At 41.2% G+C, this 21,888-nt stretch overlaps 1 protein-coding gene across 1 annotated transcript in view; it reads left to right on the top strand.

The window, feature by feature from the left end:
• cbl (Cbl proto-oncogene, E3 ubiquitin protein ligase) overlaps positions 1-21,888 on the top strand; it is a 48,656-nt gene that overhangs the window by 14,449 nt on the left and 12,319 nt on the right. The window contains exons 3-10 of the mRNA XM_053507846.1: positions 14,176-14,322; positions 14,469-14,625; positions 18,897-19,018; positions 20,151-20,288; positions 20,575-20,662; positions 20,771-20,902; positions 21,003-21,224; positions 21,686-21,808. Coding sequence (XP_053363821.1) covers positions 14,176-14,322; positions 14,469-14,625; positions 18,897-19,018; positions 20,151-20,288; positions 20,575-20,662; positions 20,771-20,902; positions 21,003-21,224; positions 21,686-21,808 — 1,129 coding nt within the window. The remainder of the gene's footprint in view (positions 1-14,175; positions 14,323-14,468; positions 14,626-18,896; positions 19,019-20,150; positions 20,289-20,574; positions 20,663-20,770; positions 20,903-21,002; positions 21,225-21,685; positions 21,809-21,888) is intronic.

Genomic DNA, 21,888 nt, shown 5'->3' on the forward strand with positions numbered 1-21,888 from the left:
TTGTGCACACGATACTATACATGCTGTGTGCAGTAAGATAACACCTATTTGTGTTCATTGAAGGCATAAAAAACATACATATAACTTCATTTGGTAGATATTTGGCTTGATAAATAACTCGCCCCCTATTTATTCTCTTACACTGCTGGTGTGTTTTAATGGGTCTTGTATATTTGCATTTCCTTTAGTTTTCCTTTGGAGTCAATTATTCTGGACTGCTCCAATATAATTGACTTACTGCCCGTGTAACTCAAGTCCCAGTCATTCAACCCGGATCTCTGTTGTTTAACTCGGGTTCTTGGCATGGATTGTCTCTCTCTTCCTGGTCTCCCAAGTCAGGTCTTGCTGATGACATTAGGGCAAATTATCATACAATTTTAACACAAAAAGTGCAAAGCAGCCATATAAATCTTAGTTGACTCACACACCACCTTACTGTTAAGCCTAAATAAAGACGACACCCAGGCTCGTCCAACGACTTGCCAATAATCGTCCAAACACTTCCCAGTGACTGAAACTGATTGATTTAATCGTCTATACAGAAAAGAAGTGTGTCAGGACTCTCCATGGTCCCAGACGCTTGTACGTTTGTTTTTAAAAGTGATTCTTGCTTAGGAGAAGCAACACGTCTACATAAAGCGTGCTGCGTGGGAGGTCCATCTAAAAGCAGAAGCTCTCAGCAGTTGTGAAACTGTTTGTCATGTTGAAAAAAAAGCTTTTTAGATTGTTGCCCATCGAAGGCATCAGCACGATTAAACTTAATGTGCCTTTTTAAAGTGACAAATGTACTAGATCTGTAGCTTAGGTAGGACAGATTTTTGTTCTTATTTTTACTGCTGTGTGATTGTATCTGTTCTGCAGTGGTTTGTATTGCTGCACGACGCTCAATGCAAATACCTGCAGCAGAAAGAGGAAGTGCTCGGCTTGGGACAATCCCTGATAGATAACAGACTTGCTTTAAAAACAATCTATTTATTTCCAATTCACTCATCCTGTCTCTTTCTCTCTTCTGCTTATTGGGTCAATGCTAAAGTTGCTTATTGTGTACACGTTACATGCACAATGCTAATCATTACTCAACGCAAGAGAAGACAACTTGGTATTGCTTCTTCCTTTCAGACCCATATTACTTATGCAGATGTAATTAAATGGTCTGCAATAATGTGCAAGGCGGTTAGTCGGTTTTGAAGAGGAAAATCCATTTCCATTTTTGTATTGGCGCTTAAACAAGCCAATAAATTTTTCCCCTATTGTGACCTCATATAAGAAGATTTCTTCAACCCCCTTCTCTGGCATGTTTCTTAGCTTTGATGTTTTTCTGGGGGCGTGGCTCAGCAGTGGCTCATTTACATCAACACTGAAATGGTACGTTTGGAGGAGGAGTGAAAGAAAAATTAATTATGTGAGGAATATTTCAGCTAGAGCAGTAACGCATGATTTAGGGGGCAGCTTTAAAGTGGGTGTTAAAGAAGTGGTAAAATATGGGACAATTAATGTCTTGAAGCATGAACCAATCAACCCAGTTGCATTAAAAAGAGCTCTAACTTTGTTTGTTGAATTCCCTCAAACCAAACATTCTGGACGCGCGTTTAAAGTAATCACGGTAGTGCAATGCGTCTCAGTGCTGTAACAATGTTTCACACACTGATGACACGCTGACAATGCTACACATGGACTGGTTGCTGTTAGAAAGCTTATTATTGGGTGGATTCATTAGCCTGCATGCTTGCAAAGCCATTGCATAACTTCCCTGCTTACGACACACACGATTCTCCATTAAACCATACTGGTGCTAACTAGACATCAGAAAGGTTTTGTCAAAGTTGCGAACATGATTTGCAACGTTATACCAATGTTTCCTACAGGTCTGAAATACGCTTCATGTGGTAGCCCATGGAATAGTGCGAACGGTGTTCTGGTAACAAGTTAATATAGTTAGTAAAGGGTCAGGACTGTGATGATATGAACTGAATTTTATTTCATTTTAATAAACAATACAAAAAAAGGAAAGAAAAAAGTGGATCGCAGGCAAAGAGTTAGCACAGATTCATAAGATCACGTGTTTTTATGGCTGTTTTTGGTTGTTTCTCTGACAAATTATAATGCTAATAATAATAATAATTTAGTATCCTGCTTTGGATTAACGTTCTTAGCTATCTCATCAATCATGATATTTACCGAATCGCAAAGTTAATCAAATTGGCACTTGGGTATCCCGATATCAAATCATGTCGGCTGGTCACATGGGATTCCCATTCCTTGTTGCTTAAGAGTTCAAACTAAATCTATCTAAAACGTTATGTCCTTAAACGGATGCTTCTTGTTTTTAGAGGAATGCGGCCCGTCTTCAGGAATGCCCTGTTTTTATTACCTTACCAGAACAGGTAATAGTTTACTGTTGTAGAAATCTTTTTTTAATCGAAGTGATAACCGTTATCAGTAATCTGTATTCACGTATTACTGGAGTGACACTGCTGCTCCTACAGTAAGGTTAAAGTTCAGATCGCCTTTACACATATTTATTTTTATTTATTATAAATCGTCTGATGCGTACAATGTCCGCGCATGACGCATGTGATTGTACAGTATACGTAAAGTGTGTAAAACTGTCTGAGTATTACAGTTTAAAGTCTATTAAATGGTTGTTTAGGACATGTTACTCATTTTTATACCTCCACCATATAGTAGTGGAGAATTAGATGTTTATGGGGGCTGTTTATTACTTTTTAATCTTTACGAGTGATTGTTCTATTTTTGTTGTAATTGCCTGAACGAGGCTTTGTAGCTAGGAATAATATGCTATAACGCGGAACGCCTTTGCCAGTTTTTCGAGGAAACCATGGGCCCGATTTAGAAAGTCAGTTTTTTTTTCAGTTCCTTAAAACGATTTCTTGGCGTGAATTTAGCTGAAGAAGAGAAAACACGATGCTTGACTTAGCACTCGTCTGGTCTTCGGTGTTATTCTAACTGGTTGGTCATTAACTTGGCTTGTTTAGCCTGAAGCGAGTGATTCCTCTATTTTTCCTGGGTTATGCAGCTAGACCTTTTGGATCTTGAACCTGGTTTATTATAAAAGCCCAATACATTTTTTTTCTTGTTATTGTTTTTTTTTTTAGATCAAATCTAATAAAAGAGCTGATGAGGTAGGGAATGTTGCTTTGTTTCGAGCCCTTGTTTTGAATCCAAAGGCGTATTAAAGTCTGGATGGATGTGGTTAAAGTGGTGATATGCTTGAGCAGTGTATAGGGAATCTTTGACTAATGCTTTTGGTATACCAGTCATACTGTGTCTCAGACACTGTTCTTCCTGTTAGCAATTGCACTTCCAGTTCCTTTTTTTTCTCACAACCCATCCAGACTGCGCTCTCGGCCAGGCCCAGCGGGACTACTGGAGGGGACACGGTCTCCTCGCGTACGCTTAATGCTTCCTAGGGTTTTTTAAAATAAAATAAACAGCGATTAACATGTTTTCTTGCTTCTTACAATTTATAATGCAGTCTAGTTCGTTCTGCAAAAAGAAACAGGTGGGAGGAAGTTAAAAAGCGAGATAAATGATTACACCATATGCGTTGCTGCACGGGGGGTCGAGCCTGCTTTGATCCAGAACGCCGAGTTTTACACGAGGTAATAGAAGCAGATGGCGGTGATTTTCTCGCTCAAATCTTTTGGCAGCGTGCACCTGAGCGTTCACGACGTAGATGAAGCTAGGCTTCTGCTTCTGATCGTTATTGGATGTTATTTATTAAAAAATAGGAATTCTGTATTCCTGTTAAAGGATTGTAACGATTCATCCAAACAACAAAGAACTGATTAAAAAAGATTCTGAGAAACAAAATCAAAACGTGATTAAAGGGTGTTTAAGTCAAACTGGGACTTTTGAGTGTTATAGGAAAAAAATATATATTTCTCGATATAATCTTCTGCCACACTAGTGCACTTATCCCAGCGTTTCATTAGTGCTTGGATACCATCAAGGTGTAAAGTTTTGTCAGTACACCAGAGAGAGCCTTGACCGCCTTGACCGTGCTGAAACTTCTTTTGAATGAAGGCGTCAAACCCATTGACTTCAAACGCTACGGGGATCAAACTTTTGAAAAAGGCCGTATATTTGCGAATGATTCCACTGCCGCCGTTCTGCAAGTGTAACCCCCCATTTTTTTAAAACCTATGTCGCCATCTTGCAGAAGCGGCGCATCAGTCAGTGCGAGTGGGAACTTTACATGTGATCATTCACTAACTCCACTAGCACGCCACAGGAACCTCGGCGAAAAGTTATTGTCTCCTGACCTCACGCCAAGCCATTTCTATGTGTTTGGGTGACTTAAAGGGGTTCCTGGGAGGCCAGCGTTTGGGACGTGAAGCTGGCACTCTGTTCATGGTCCAAACACTAATGAAACACTGGGGCAGGGGATTATATAACTTTCGAGTTTTGTTATTCTGAAGTCCTGGTTTGACTTGAACGCGCCTCGTATTTTATAGTAAGCCAACTTTCATGCGCTTTCTGTTATTGTTTTTAAAGTTCATTATAGTTTATAATTTTTTTTTCTCTGCTCTTTATCGCTGACTAGTTAATTAGCACCAAGAACATGTGAGGGTATTGCAGTTATTTACTTGACTTATCCTCATATCGTTTACACACACCCATATAATCTTTATTTATTATTTTTTTCAGATGTTTGGCATCATCTTTCTTAATCTGCAGTATAAAATCCTCCGCTCCGCAAAGGCATGCCGTTTTCGGTTCATGATTGTTTTCAGGTTGCATGTATCTTGACCCTGTTTGAAGAGGACCTTCCACCAGAGGCAAAATTTACCCATCCTCCCCCTCCCTCAACGCCCCGGAAGCAATCGGCCATCTCACTTTGGCTATCGTTTCATCGCATCCTGGACCTTTTAAAGAGTTGCACTTCGAGCTTTAAGATACTGTATGTAAAAACGCGACGCGCAGGTTCGAGGCTCGACGGCGTGAACACGAGGCAGTGTGTGGTGTAACTGACTCTGCCGCTTTGTTCGATGAGATGGTGATAATGTTTCCTTCAGTTTAGGCTTCCAGTGTAATAGAACAAGCGCATGTGTTGTGGTAAAGGGTAGTTCTTTTGTACTCATACTGCAGGTTTAGTATCTACATCCTGTCTCTCCGTGCATTCTGTGAACCCGTTTGAGCCGAGCGTCGAGGTAACCTCATCAGTAGAGAAGAAGAGGCGGCGCGGCACACGTTGGAGAGATAAAACGGTTCCCGGTGCAGAATGAATTTTTCTTTGTCGTATGTAATGTAAATAACCATTCGCGAGGTTTTTTTTCCCTTTACACTGTCGCACTTTGTATGCTGTTTATATTAACGAGAATTAACGTGAATTGTTTTCAAAGCGCTATGTTTCGTTTGAAGTTTTTCTTTCTTTCTTTCTTCACTTGCTCATTACCCAGGTGCAGAGGCTATGCAAAGCCCTTTTAATTTTAAGTAATGCAACTATTACAGGCACCAAGATAATGACTTTTAAATCACCCTTTAATCAGGATCTTTCATTTGTTCTTTAACAAGATCACATTAAACCACACAACCGTGAACCACTTACAAGAATGGGACTGCTAAATGAGCCCATTTCACCAACATTTCCTTACTGGAATATAAACTCGTTTGGCCATTTTTACCCACACACACAGACACACACCGCTGCAGGCCAGCCATGTGGCTCTGAGATGGAAACACGCTTGAGTTACAGCACGCCGTACCTTTCGCCCCACTCTCTTGCGCCGAGCTCGGCCCCGGTTTAACTGCATCATGTTTATTTATACTCTCGTGAGTGCACTCGCAACCTCCACGACAGCACAGTAGTGCACTTCCCTGTTTGCCTTCAAGACCTAATAAAAAAAAAAAAAAGCACGCACACACACGCACGTTGTTTCTTTTTCCATCGTGAAAGGAAATACAAACTTTTAAAAACTGTTAAGAGTACATGCTACTTAAAAAAAAAAAAAAAAGACATGCAGTAGACTTAAGTATGCTTAATTATTGTGTGTGCAGTGGAGTGTGAGGCTGCTGCCACTGCTGTTTCCTGACAGATCTGGTGTGAAGCCAGTTCCGGAGAGTTAAATTAGTATAGTGATGATGACTGTGTCATAAAAAGGAAACCCAGGACATTTTAGTTTAGACACTTTGCTGTGGTCGTGTCTATACATATTCAAAATAAAGTTTTTTTGTTTGTTTGTTTGTTTTTTTATACAAGCTAAATCAAATTTTATTCAAGTCTTTGTCGATGCTCAGCCCGAATATCATCATCTTGCCCATATGATGCAACGCGGCTACAGAGCGTTTCCTGCGTTCGTACGGGTGTGCCAGGTGTGCAAGTCCAACAAGCTGAATGTGACACTGTACACATGGTACAATACAGGCATAAGCGCAAGGGCAGTGTAATGTAGCACGTTCTCTCATTCGAAGGGTATTCACTGTTTTGTTGTCGTACCAAGAGTTGTTTAATGGTCTTTTAATGGCCTTTTAATACGTTGTGGCTGCTGCGACTGCTGCTTTCAAAACACACATCATCATAGCTTTCTCAACTCCAGCCATATTTAGTTTGTGGCACAAAAGAATTTAAGGATTTTTTTTTTTTTTTTTTTTTTATTGCTAGCTAGGTGTCTTTTAGCTTTGCTGCCCCTAGTGGACAATTTATTAATTTATATATATATATTTTTTTTAGACTTAAAATCAGTAATGTCTCTATGTGATTTGGATATCTGCAAGTAAAATTTACATACTCCAAGGAAGGTAAAAGTTTCTTGATAAGAAATATTACTGGCGGCAAGACATAAGGTTTACAGGTTGAATACCCAATAATGAACCAACATTTAGTCATATCAGTAACTGTTAGCTTAATTTTGTGAGCGATTCTCCTTTTAAAATATCCAAATAGTATTCAAACATGGCCAGAAAAGCAAGCTTTGTTAAACGCAGAGACACACTGAACACTGAACATTTTGCACAATGTAGGTTCTGGTCCAGGGTCTGGGTTTGACACCCGCCACGAGTCTGTGTACATGGAGTTTGCATGTTCTCCCCGTGCTTTAGTTTCGTAAATTGTCCAAAGTGTGCGAATGTGCGTGTGTGCTCGCCTCATGCTCTGAGTCTCCTGGGCCAGGCGACCCTATATACGGATAAAGTGAGAGATGAGAAGTGAGCAATATACAAATGCAGTATACAAAAATGTATATATGAGTAATGTGTATAAAATTAAGGAAGGTGAATGATTTTATCTAAACATTTTAAAGGATTTTGATCACAAGTACACATCAGTCGACACTGTAGACATTGGGGGGGGGGTGGAGAAGGAGGGTATCATGATTGTTCCTCTATGATCCTACAGGTGGTGCACTCTGAACTATTCACACACCACAGCATTTTTTTTTTTTTTTTTGGGCCAAGTTTGTTTAGAAATAGATTTTCTAAAATAACACTGCTTAGATAGAATCACAATATCATCAGGTATCGTGATGACATAGTATCGGGGGCTCCCTGGTGATTCCCATCCCGATGATGAGCCCTAATCGAGCTCAGGAAGTAGACAATATATAATTATTTATTTTTGTGGGCTAAAGGAGAACACATTTATTTTTACAGTGGTAAAGACTTGATGAACAAATTCCTGCGTTACCAGGCTTGTCGGTAAATTGTGGAAAAGTGTTCATTTGGAGCAGCAACACACTGATTCAAGGACACATTCAAGGACTCAAATGCAAATCAGAAGTGAAAAAAATTGGAGACTTAATCTTGGTTTTAATAGCAACCCTTATTAATGAATTAATAAAACCCTTTTTTGATGGCTAAAGCTTTTGCAGCTGCTTTATTTAGTGTTAACTTTCTCCTAGTTAAGTACAAGAAGTCCTTTCACACAGAGTGAGATTTTAATAGAAGCGTTGACTGTAATTTATAGAGTGTAAAAGCGAAGAAGATCCAAAAAAGTGTGCAGATGTTACTGTTTATCTGTGCATGCTGTTTTATGTTTCTGTTCCTTATATTTGATTCGTACAATCGCGTCACTGCGAGTCTTGAATGCTCTACTGGTAGATGATCCCCTACACTGTTAATGTAAGGTTTCCCCGCAGGTGCGTGATCAAGTTAGCACCGAAGATGCGCACATATTTGCATCTACATTTATAGCATTCTTTGGCGCGACTTGAATCTATCTTATTATTATACAGCCCAGCCGGTGTGGGTTGCAGTGTTAACCTGAGAACTTCCGATCGGTAGTCCAACGTCTTAACCACTGAGGTACCACTGACCATATACACGGGGCATTCGGGTCAAACCAGAACTTGTGAAAAAATGGCTTGCGATCAGAGGTGTGAAAACCGATCAACATCAAGCACAGTACGGTGATGAGACTCTTGGCGGCAGTCAAACGTTAGAATGGTGCGAATGTTTTAAAGAAAGCCTCATGTTTTAGAAAGACAATCGACGGTCATTCCTGTGAAAATACAGCAAGTAGAACAAAAAAGACTACCTGGTTTGATCCCTGTTTGGGAAGCTATCCGTCATTGCCACATCGTCGTACAATCCTGACCTCGCTCCAAGCCATTTCCACATGCGAGTTCCTGGGAGGCCAGTGTTTTGGACCTTATGAACCAGACGGTCTGATTATGCTGTGAAAACTGTTCTACCTTGATGGTATCCAAGCATTTGTGAAACGCTGGGATAAGTGCATTGGTGTACCAATCAAAAGTCTGGATTTTGGATCCATTCTGGAGATATCCAAACATGTACAACATTAGGTAGTTAAGTAATGTCAAAATCAGTCAGCTGTTATATTAAGACATAAAGGTCAGCTGTTCTGGAATAGTCCTTGCATGAACAGTATTGTCAGGTGCATTTACAAAACCCATCAAGCACCGTGATGAAACCCATCACGCCCAAGAAGAACAATCCAGGAAAGCAAGACTAAAACTTACCTCTACTGCAGAGAAGTTCATTTAGAGTCATCAGACTCAGAAATCACCAATTAACAAACAGAACCTCGAATTAAAGTCGTTATAAAGGCTTTACAGTGGAAAAGTGATAGCGGTGATATCTCAGTATCAACTCTTCAAAGAGGATTATCACACATTGTGGACGACTTCACCAATGTTTTACACTGTAGAAAGAAATACAAATCAGGAATGACCATGGAATAACTGTATTTAGCTATTCTGCATTAAAAGTCCTGGTTTACTGTTTGATTATTAACACTGTTGAGGTCTTTTTTTTTTTTATTTATTATTATTATTTTTTTTTAAGACGACACATCTGTTTAATAAAATGTCTCAGTAGTGAGCAGATTATAAACGGTTTGCATCTATAAAGTTGTACACAGAGCAGTTCAGTTATAATGTAAAAAGCATCATCTTGGTTCACTAAAGCGCCTTCTTAAAAGGTCAGAAGTGCTCTGAAATAATTTCATGTTAAGCAAAAGACAGATGTACAGCCTCTGCCTACTTTTATGCTTTACAGTATGGTGTAGATCTTTTATGTCCTTTAAAGTGAAGCCACTCTGATCGCTGTTAAGGAATATACAGTATAAAAGGTAGAACTACTCAGCATTACTATACGAATCGCAGTAACAAAGTTGTGTATAATAAATAATAAAAGGTCTGACTGACTAGTAGTCATTGTCGTACTTTAGGCACTTGGGGACGGAGTGAGTAGGAAAAGATGTGACTTCAGCTTGTGTGGTCGGGGGAAAAGCACGGCTGATGTAAGCAGACGGCTGATTCTGATACTTAAGTCAAATATCTTGTTAAATATGGTCCATATATTAGTTATGAAAATTTCACGTATTGGTGTTTACTCAAAAGGGATAAGCCCTTTTTTTCGTCGTCTGCTTATTCCCCCGTCATTAAAGGGCCGTGCTTTTAAAAGTGATTCACAGAATGCTGACTTTCACAAGGTGGTGTCTGGTGAAGAAATATGTGTGAGAGAAGACTACTTCCTTTCACTTTTGCTTGTTTCTTAACCACAAATTTTTCTTATAGATGTTTTTCCCCTCCGAATTTGAAGATCTGTCCTGGAAGTTTGCTCTTGATTACAAGCCGGATTGATTGTGTGTGTTTCTCACGAAATGTTTATGGTACGCACGGAGGAAAACAAAACTGTCCGATTCTTCTTTTTTTTCTCAGAAGTAAGCAGGGGCTTTTTTTAGGTTGTTGTTCACACAGTTATGATGTCACAAGAGTAGTTCAGTGCACTTATATGGACGTTCTGTGATAATCAGAGGATGGCGGTTTGTCGTAGTGCGTCTTCCGTAAATTGCGATATTTCTCCTTGTGCCGACGCAATCCTGAGTGAACCGCATTTAGCCCCCGGGGTCTTTCCCACTTTCGCAGGACGTACTTTCACCTTCACATAACACAGGATGCAGCATTGTCCATTATTAGGAAATGCTGCAAGTCGAAAAGGAAGTGTAGGGTGTTTGGTAGAATATACACTGTTGCACAAGAGTTCGAAATGCGACCTCGTGAAGTAACCTCTCGTTCGGTTCACTTCTGTTCAGGATCCGTAGCGATAGGTGGGGATGTAGAAGGGCTCTTTGATTGTCTGCCTTGGGCATTTACAGACTTCTGTCTCTCCTTCGTGGTTGGCCTGGCTTTTTTATCATGGAAAACAGGAAACAGGAAGGGAGCAGCCAGCTGTAGGTTAAAGGTCAGGCCAAAAGTGGAGGATGGCTTACAAAAGCACAGTATCTAGGGAAGGTTTGGCTCATGCGCAGCGTCACGACTAGGAGAGGCCAAGAGCCTGAATAGAAAAATGGAGAGGGGGTGAGGGGGTGGCGTTCGGGTTCATACTTTAAGTCCTAAAAGCCAGTGTGTGTGGGCGGACATTCGAGGATCGGCAGAAGCGGGAAAAGTTTTCATACTGCCCCAGATATATTCTGTCTGTTTTAATCAGGAACAGCATTGTGATCGATCGGACGTGTAAAAATCCTGCACGATAAACATGAACCTAAATGTCGCAGCACACGAGAGGACGTGACGCACACGAGAGCCTGTTTTGCATTCACGCGCTTCCCTACATGCTCTATAGCGCGCGCACACACATACACACACATAGTATAGAAGGATGTGCGCATTTAAAAGAGGGATTCACAGTGAAAAGTGCTGGCAGGATTCCCAGCGGAAGAGAAGGGCCTTCATATAGAATTAGGCCCTGCTACTCCTAAAGCTGTTAAACAAACAAGCTCCGCTCGAGCCTCATGGGAGCCCAAGCACTGGTGAGAATTTAAGACAAGCGTAATTCGAGGATGGGTTTTTAGGAACCGTATCGTGTGGCGTGATCCGTCTGAGCGTGGGTGGCATGGAAACCTTAATTTCAGCATTGGTTAACTGCAGCTTATCTGACACCGAAGGAATAAAAAAAAGAAAAGGTTCTTATGTGACGTAAAAGCCTCAGCGACAGAAGTGTCGGGTAATTGCTGGTTTGGAAAGAGTCGAAAGTGTTAGCACTTTAACAGTCAGAAGTAAAGATTTACATTTACAGTGTTAAGGATGGATGACTTTGCAGTTTCTCACTAATATGACAAATGGTATCATTTCCCCACCATATTAACTTTGAACATCAACCGAAACTGACTTGTTTTGCATTAAATATATTGTAACATAAAAACTGAGCATCATTTGTAAATGAAGGGGGAGAATTGAGGGATTGGGATTAAATCAGTTAGGATGTGCTTAGGGCTGTGCAGTTTATCAGGTGAAAAAATTTATCACGATCGTCATACACGCGATCTCATTTCCGAATGACGGCGATTCACATGCTGTATTTCCCCTTTATTCACGTGTCCGCTTATTTACATGACAACAATCCCAGATGCCATGTGACGTGTTAGTCTCACTCACACGGGGTAAAGCACTATTAATTAACCAATCAGGCCAGACATTAGCAAACGATTCAGTCATATAATCAATCTCGATCACGTCTCGCGTTCCTCATTCGTGGCGTTCCGCTGTCACTCGGGTAACGTTTAACGAGGAGGCGGACCTAAACAAGCTAATCAGTTTATTTGATGGAACTGAAGCAGTACGTCACTATTTGAGTTGTTCTGACTCGTATTGTCCTCAAAGTGTATTTTCTTTCCTGCGTGCTTTCAATACCACGATGCAGTGCTCGCCCAATTTTAGCCAATCAGAGGTTAGAGAGAAAAGAAAGGACATTCCCAAAACTTTTTCTTTTGTTGCATTAATTCTTGTTATTGCACGTGTTGGATTATATTGTTACTTTTCATTTTTATTTTACAGTTCTGGGATATAACTTACTGTATTAGTTAATTAAATAATTCATTTTACATTTAGATGATGATAATAATAATAAATAGAATTATTTTATCATCATCAGCACATGCATTATGTTCAACAGCTTATTCACTTTGGTTTTCGGTGCAGTTGCCTAGAGGTAACACTGTCGACTTGCACATCCAGGGTCTGAGTTGGATTCCCGCCTCAGGGTCTGTGTGCATTGAGTTGTTGCTTTGTGGGTTTCCCCCCGGGTACTGCGGTTTCCTCCGGGTACTGGCCCAGAGACTTATTCACTTTAAACTTTGGGGGGGAAAATGCCTTTCTTTACCCAAGTGCAACATGCTGAAATGTGCAATATACATTTTGGTTGGAAAAAAATATTTAAATGGAGAGAAACTTGTAAAAAAATCGCGATCTTATTTCCCATGGAGAAAAATCATGTTTCACATTTTGACAAGAATCGTGCAGCCTTAAGATACATCGTTACTAAAGGATAATCAATTTCAGGCCCGAATGTGTTATACAGGCTGTTATATATTCTGTTGCTTTTCTCCCACATGTTAACTTCCTCCTGTATGCCTTAGTGGTATTTGGAAACGCAGCACAGCTGTTCCTCATTAAGGGCACCTTTTTTGCACCAAGCATTCAAATGACCGACAAACACGGGGCTCTCGCTCTCTTTCACGTCACGGTTATAGATGAACGACTTGGTGAACTCTCGTGGCTTTCAAAGAGTCGTAACTTGCTGTTTATGGGCCACGATTTCCGAGTCGCCGCCGAAGGTAGTGAGCTTTGCACTTTCGCTTCACGTTTCTAGTGGAAGGGAGATTAATCTTGTTAAACAAATGCTGAGAACAGCAGGAGAATTGCCTGTTTGAGTTTGTGTGTGTGTGTGTGTGTGTGTGTGTGTGAGAGAAAGAAGATGAATGACATCTGGAGGCGAACAAGTACTTTTACCAGTTTCCTATTTTCTACAACAATGTTTTGTTTCGTCTGTTTTGCATCCCAGCTAAAGAGATTTATGAGACGTTCTGGTTCTCGCTCTCACCTGAAATTTGTGTGTGTGTGTGGGGTGTAGAGAGAGCGCTCGAGCTGGGCTTGTTTGGAGGCAGGTGCAGTCCTGCCGCACACTCGCACTCTGTTGTGCATGTCAATTCTCGAGACCCAAACCCTCGCACAATCCCCCACTGTGCTGGCCTGTAAATCATGGCTTTCTTCCGCCCCTTTCCTTTCCCTGCCTCGCCTTGCCTCGCCTCGAGCCCAGAGATAGGAGCATCAGTTATAGTTTTCACCTCCTGAGCTCACACCGGAGCTGCTTCTCGTTGGCTTCGGGGGCTATCTGAGGACTTGCCTTCACCCGCCCCTTTGATAAATTATACATTTCCTCTCATAAGTCTTCAGTAGCCTGGCCAGGGTGACACTGGATCATGAGCCGCTCCCGCGAACACCTGGAGAGCGCGGGAGTTACTCACTCTGCATCCTGCACTCGTACAGATACTAGACTGAATGGCAAACCCATGATCCTCACAAGCCGTTAACAATAATGAATAATAAATTTAATTAATGGTTGCCATGTAGTGGGTAGTACAGCGGCCTCGCACTTCTAGGGGTCAAGGGTTCAATTCCTGCCTCGGGGTCTTTGTATGTGGGGAGTTTGCATCTTCTCCCCGTACTTGGTGGGTTTCCTCCTACAGTCCAAAGACATGCAAATTAGTTGAACTTGCCCGGTTTGTGTGTGTGTCCTGCCATGGTTTGGCACCCCGTCCAGGGGCCCACTTGCGTGTACCCTGTATACAGGATATGTGGTATAAAAAAATGAATGGATGTATGAAGTTTAATTCATGACTGAATGCTTGTTGTTGTTTTTGTATTATAAATGGTTTCTGACGCTCTTCTACCGTTTGCTTTTTTTTTTTTTCAGACGAAACCTGACCAAACTCTCGCTAATCTACAGTCACATGCTGGCTGAGCTTAAAGCCATCTTTCCCAGCGGTCTGTTCCAGGGGGATAATTTCAGGATCACGAAGGCAGATGCAGCGGAATTCTGGAGAAGATCATTCGGAGACAAGTGAGTGTCCTTTCCGCATGACGGTCCTCCGCTTATTGTGGAACATGAATCACGATGCGACCGCTGCTTTTGCCTCACTGTGTGTGTGTGTGTGTGTGTGTGTGTGTGTGTGTGTGTGTGTGTGTGTGTTTCGCTGATGTGTGCAGGACTATCGTTCAGTGGAAGGTCTTCCGACAAGCGCTGCACGAGTTTCACCCGATCAGCTCTGGTTTAGAGGCCATGGCCCTCAAGTCCACAATAGACCTCACGTGCAACGACTACATCTCAGTCTTCGAGTTTGACATCTTCACCAGGCTGTTCCAGGTGCGCTGTCTCACGTCCACCACTTCTCCTCATTGTGTCTCATAGCAGTGTCTTAACAATGGCCTTTGTTCAGTAATGGCGTAGTACTGCACGTGCTGCAACATTCTGTGTGTGTGTATATATGTGTGTGTGTGTGTGTCTGTGTGCGAATGATCCAGCGTACTTGGGCAAGGATGGAATTGGATCCGGAGGTGGATCACTGTTTAGACGCGACGTCATCAGTGCCGTCTGTCTCCTCCTCGTTTAAAATCTTCTATGTGCATGTAGCATGCACCAGTCTCATCCTCTGACCTACACAACCAAAGCTGATAAAGTAGGAATGCATGTGAGAGCGTTGCTCTTGAAATTATTTTCTGGAACAACAACAATATTAGACATTAGGAAAAAAAACTAAACTTTTTCTAAAACAGGTCAGGTACATGGACTGGGCTGAAAATGAGCCCAGAATGAAAACCAAAAAGTGTCATTCAGAATCTCTCTCTCTCCGGAAGGAAAATCTGAAAAAATGAGAGGTGGCTCTATCCTTGTTGTTCTGTTAATATTATCATTGTGGTCCGATGGTTTCCTGCTCATACAGGAGCATTTAGAAGCCTGTGTTCCTGTGGAAGTAATCGACTCATTACACTGAATACTATAAAGCAGACATCCCAGAGAGCTCTCAGTGAGGCAGCCTATCATTACATATCATATCCACCCTTTAATTAAGCTGCTTTCCCCTTATCCCTCTGCATCAAGGCTAATTTGGGAGGAAGGAGGGGATCGTTTAAATCTGCTGTGATTCAGGTCAGTGATTTTAAAGAGCAAGGTTTGGCTCATTAAAACCTTAAAGGTACGTCTATTTTTCAGACGTTCAGGAATAAGGGAACTTTTTAAATATGGTCACTGTCTGCTAGTATACGATTCCTGTATAGACAGAAAACTAAGGAATAAAACGTTAAGCCAGGATCTTACATGGTGCACGGTACATTCTGCATGATCACTGTGCCTGTAGTGCGAGAGTCAGCGCTCCGTTATGTTCCTGAGAACTGCACAGTTTATTTGGCCTCGCCATCAGCCAGAAATAGGCCGAATGTTTACAGAGAGCTTGTTTGCTCTTTGACGAAGCTCTTCACATTGAGGCTGTGCTTTTTTTCCTGCTTATGAATAAACCTGTTTGATGGGAGAGCGTGGGCAAGTCTCCGGACCACAACTGACTCAGGTGTGTTTTGAGACCATCTTTGATTCTGACACTTTTAAAGGGAACCTATTAGGCAAAATTCACTGTTTGGTCATTTTCAGTTTAGTAAGTTCAGATGTGTCTCCAGTGTGTGTGCGTGCGTGTATGTGTGTATGTATACATGTGTGGACAAACACAAAACTCAGTTTAAAAAACATAAAAAGAGACAAAAACATTATGCTCTTTTTGTAATATTCTTTCCATAGCTTAAACAAGACCATTGGATTTTTTTTTCTCCTGATGTGACCTCATAAAAGAAGCTTCCCTTCCCTTACTTATTGCTTAGCTTTGATATTGCCTGACAGGGGCGTGGCTCAGCAGCAGCTCATTTACATATGCACTGAGATGGTGCATTTGAAGAAGAAGTGAAATAAACAGAGTTGTAGGTATAAAAATGCTGAGGGATTAACTTTAAAAAAGGAGCTTTAAAAATGGTCGGATCAGGACCTTGTGCAAGAGGTATTTGACCATAAGTGACACATTTAAAAATATCACATTGGACCTCTAATGAGGTTTGAATGGATTAAATCATGTGCATCAGTTCTCTATTAAAATTGTGTTCAAGCGGAACATCATTATAAATATGTTGTTTAAACATTCAGGATGTGTGAAATTCAGTCATCTCCACCTTTATTGGCAACCGTAAAAGGCTCCATATTTAGCATGCATATGTATGGATGGATGTATATAATTTATTTATTCATTTTGAACATGTTAAACATGGGTTTCAAAGCTCCCCGAAGTGTGTGGTAGCTGACCAGCAGTGCTGATCAAAAACGTTTGGGGGTGGTGTCTTTTATATATAATTTAATTGGCTGGCTAAAGCCAAGGTCAATACAAAAATGTAAAAAAATTACCCAAAAAGCCTGAAACACACTGAACACTCATGTGAGTGTAAAAATAATTAATTAGTTCATTTTGCATAAATGAGCTGCTATGTCTAGTTGTAGAAAATAGACTTTATCGGCTCGATTTAAACAAATTCGAACATTCAAAATAAATCTTTAAAAAGGAACTGTACATTTGCCTTTGTAACATTTGCAATAAATTTGAGGTTGCACACCTCACTTACCATGTTTAAAACAGAAGCGCTTTGAATGCAAACGAGCCAGATGGACGTTTAAATACCATCGATGAGGTTATAGAAGAGCCATTGTTGGACAGATGAGGTGAGAGCTGGACACACAAGCAGTAAGGAGGATGATGAGGCCCAAGGCCCAGCCGTTTTGATATTTTCACGATAACTCGGTGGCGATTCGATTTTTATTGCGGTTCTATTAGTGTCACGATTTTATTAATGTCCCGATTTACATATAAATTTATTATTGTGTTTTTTTTATTTATTTATTTTTTTTTACATTTTGTAACAAATCTAAACAAACTAAGCAGATAATTCGCTCCTACCACACAGAGTATTGTTCTGCATGCCAATGTATAAACACTTTAGAGCACACCATCTGTAGCACTTTAGAGGAACTGCAACATTTTACCACCTCAAATGCAAACATATATTTAAATTCACACATCATTTTACTCACTCGCCGTCTATACCCCGCTTAATCCTGCATACAGCTTCGCCAGGGGGCCTGAAGCCTTTTCCAGGAGGGCTTTAGGCACAAGGCGGGGGTACACCCTGAACAGGATGCTAATCCATCGCAAAGTACACTAACATAAACACACATAACTTGCACTCACAAACTCATTTACACACTACACGCAATTTAGGGAACTAAGTAATGTTAAAATTAGCCTGTGGTAGAAAACTGAAATACTCGGAGAAAACCCACCAAGCACAGGGAGAACATGCAAACTCCATGCACACAGGGGTGGGAATCGAACTCGGACCCTGGAGGTGCAAGGCGATAGTGCTAACCACTAAGCCACCGTGCCACCTACATCATTTTAAAGAACCGATTTTGGAGACAGTGTGGCGAAATGTAAACTGCTACATGAAGTATCGCGATACGTTACTGAATAAATGGTAAAATATAGGCTATCAGTACTAGAATATTTTAGACTAAATCAGCTTGAAATCAAAGTTGTCGCTTAAATATGATGTGACGCTTTGTACAGGATAGCCCAGGGAAAAAGAGCTCAGAGCCAAGAATAACGTTCAGCACAAAACCTTTATCGCCTCTTTCAGCGTCACAAAATCATAATACGAAACATAAAGTCAACGTAAAGAAAAGGGTAAAAGAATAGAATATAAGAAAAAAAAAAAAGATTTTTTCCTTCCCCGTTGCATTATTTTTATTATTTTTCATTTTATTCTTTAATTGTTTTACTCAGTAGCAAATGATTTCAAATGTAGCGAAGTTACAATGCTTCAGACTAAATATACTTAAGTAAAATTAAAACTACAGATTTTTTAAAAAAACTTTAAAAAGTAGAAGTACACAAATACTACTCAATTACAGTAACGCGAGTAAACGTAATTCGTTACTTTCCACCTCTTATTCCATTACATCACAGAAAAAGGTTTTGTCCTGTTATTTTGTCCAGATTGGACTTTCTGGAGGTAACGTTGAAAGAAATGCTTCATGTTGGTGAAATAAATATGTCCCGTATGGCTCTGGTCAAAATATCACTCATTACACATTGTTCATTGTGTGCATTCAATAGTTTACTGAATACATGAAGGTTTGAAAGGCAACAGGATGTCACGTCAGGTGTAACACCAGTTGCAGTCTTGAGATTATATGAAACAGATAGTTGGTCAGTTTAGCTCCTGTCTGTTTCAGACAATGGTGAAACGGTTATCCAAACAGCTCATCGTCTTAGCCCACGTGTCGATTTGTTCGGGAACAAATCCAGTTGCTCGGCTTCTAACCTTTGCTCTCTCATGTTCATTAAATTCATTCACATTCATTCTCTTCCATTTCCATGTCTCGCTCTTCCGTTCGGTATTTGTTAACATAGACCCGAGGGGTTTTATCAGACTAACTGGCAGACCTGCTGCGCAGAATGACTCATTCTCATTACCGGCTCCCTCATTGTGCTTCGTGCCGGTTCTGACCGTGTGTGTGTGTGTGTGTGTGCTTGTGTGCATTTGTAGCCATGGTCGTCGCTGCTGCGGAACTGGAACAGCCTTGCCGTGACTCACCCAGGATACATGGCTTTTCTGACCTACGACGAGGTCAAAGCTCGCCTGCAGAAGTTCATCCACAAGCCTGGCAGGTAATGCACTCGCTACGACCCTCACCACCTCCACGTCTGCAGAACGAAACGATAAAACAATTATGTTAACCTACTGTATAGTCATCACTCTCCAGCCTTTTTTTCCTCCCCCGTCTGCCTCTCTCCTACGCAAGGGCTGTGCGGAACAATAGGGCATCCACGCAATTGTCTTTTTGGATGCGATGTCCCCTATATATTCACACCCAGCCACGGTTACATCCAAATGCCCATTCATTACACAAGCGGACTTAGATAATCATTAGTAACCATTTTCACACAACGAAACAGCAGCACACAGGGACGATTCACATTCAGTCAGGAGACCACGAGTTCCCGGCGGATCGCAGAACAGCTTGGTACCCGAGATCAATAGCTGTATTGTAAGACTTGTATGATGTCACATTGATTCGTCGCATAGTCCTTAACGAGTACTGTATGTAGGTTCGTGCAGACTTTTAGAGATGATCTGCATTGTTCAGGAAAAATCACAAATGCTAATATTGTACTTGCAACTCTTACTTCCGTATACGATAACACGATGTGGTCGACTGAGCCTTGTCATACTCAACAGCGAGAGAAAGGATGACTGAGAAATGACTGGCCAAGTTTCACATGGGTGTTACCCGATTTGTCATATTCCCCAAAAAGGAGCTTTTGGTTAAAGTAGCTGGTCTGTTGTCTGTTGAGTGAATAAGGCCACAGGTGGTTTGTTTAAAGAGAGTTTTCTTAGCTTCAGTTTTTTCCCTATGCAATATAAACTTCTGTTTCAGGTCCTTTTTTTAAATATATATCAGAACACGCTTTGTTTGTCAGCGGGCTATTCGCGGACAAGGTTACAGGAGCCCGCTCTATTCATACTCGCAACCCTTTCTCATCAGCGTTCACTGCCTACTGGGAGAGGAAGTGGACAGAAATAGTCTCGCATAGATCTCGTACACAGGTGTTGACACTCATTTGTTACCGGCTCGTTCTCCGTGGCTTTTCCACCCTTCACATCCGGTTCCTGCCACTGTCGTTCACCAAATGAAATTTGGTCTGGATTGTTTTTTTTGATGAAATGAGATATTGGGAAAATATGATTTCCATTAAACATTTTAATATTGGGACATGTCTTGTCTGCTCTGCACTGTAGCTACATATTCAGGCTGAGCTGCACTCGTCTGGGCCAGTGGGCCATCGGCTACGTGACTGCAGACGGGAATATCTTGCAAACCATTCCCCACAATAAACCCCTCTTCCAGGCACTCATCGACGGCTTCCGGGAAGGATTGTAAGTGTGTTTTGTCATCAGTCATAATTTTTTATTATTGTGCATATATATAAAATGTATTGTAGAAATATGTACCAAAAAAAATCATAAATTGTACAAATAAACTGTATAAAGTATATAGAATGTGCAAAGTGTGCACATTCCAATCATGGTTTTTAGTTTTAATTTAGTTTAATTATTTATGAACTATTGCTTAAAATGCTTTTTGTCATATGAGGTGTATTGAGTCAGCGAACCCGGTGCTAGAAACACCTCACTGATTCATGACTGTGCGTCTGTGTTTTAGCTACCTGTTCCCCGATGGCCGTACTCAGAACCCAGACCTCACAGGGCTGTGCGAGCCCTCACCTCAAGACCATATCAAAGTCACACAGGTGAATCTCGCTGTCACCAATAAACCATGAATAAACCACCGCTTCTTCATTACCATGGTGTTTTACAGCTTCATGACTTCACACCCTTTCCTTTCGTCTATTCAACAGGAGCAATACGAGCTCTACTGCGAAATGGGCTCGACCTTCCAGCTGTGCAAGATATGCGCGGAAAATGACAAGGACGTAAAGATTGAGCCTTGTGGCCACCTCATGTGCACGTCTTGCCTCACCGCATGGCAGGTAACAAAAGAAAAATATATCGAAATAGAACGTCCTCGTTAATAATAGTTGCCATGATGTTTGTTAATAATTATCCGATGGTTCTTGTTCCGTCCTACAGGAATCAGAGGGCCAGGGATGCCCTTTTTGCCGCTGCGAAATCAAGGGTACGGAACCCATTGTGGTTGACCCCTTCGACCCCAAAGACAACAGCGGAGGTTCCTATGGGGGCTGCAGGGGCATGTTCGGAGCAGAGGGGGCGCCCTCGCCAAGCTACGACGATGACGACGACGATCGTCTGGAAGACCCTCACCTCATGATGAGCAAGCTGGCTTGTACTAAAGTGAGTCTCTACGACATCAGATCCAGTGATTTAGAGAGTATCGTTACACTGATATAACTGATTTTTACTTCCCTTTAATTCTATGGCCCTCTAGATGATATGACGAAGATCTGATTGCATCTATTCCATCAGTTATATTTAAAGTTCAGTACACCTGCTTTGCATGAAGAGGGTGGGGGAGAGAAAAAAAAACATTTGTATAACTTTGCATATGTCTTTATTCCGTGCAGTGTTAACTCTAAAGTGGTTTTAGTGTTGTATATTGCCCTTATGTCAATTACAATTTTTAATGTTATGTTTTTGGCAGTAATTAAAAATCTTTAGGTTGCCTTATATTATCCTATCGCTGATAAAAATTAGTTGTTTTTATTTGTAGTGCTGTATGTAGTGTTAAATTTCAATCCTGAAGTGTTAATGCATTTAGTAAAGTTTATTGTTGTTTTTTTGTTTGTTTGTTACAGGTGGAGAGACCTCCATCCCCACTGTCAATGCCACCCCAATCATCTTTGCCCCCAGTACCGCCACGTCTAGACCTCAGACCCCCAAATCCTCCAGGGGCCTCCAGTCCTGGGGCCACATCTAAGGTAAAATTATTACCGCTGCCTTGTGAAAGCACAATACTGTGTATGGTAAATATCAATACCATCACCATTTAATTATGTGG

Source organism: Clarias gariepinus, chromosome 11, assembly GCF_024256425.1.
Source record: "Clarias gariepinus isolate MV-2021 ecotype Netherlands chromosome 11, CGAR_prim_01v2, whole genome shotgun sequence".
NCBI lineage: Eukaryota > Metazoa > Chordata > Actinopteri > Siluriformes > Clariidae > Clarias > Clarias gariepinus.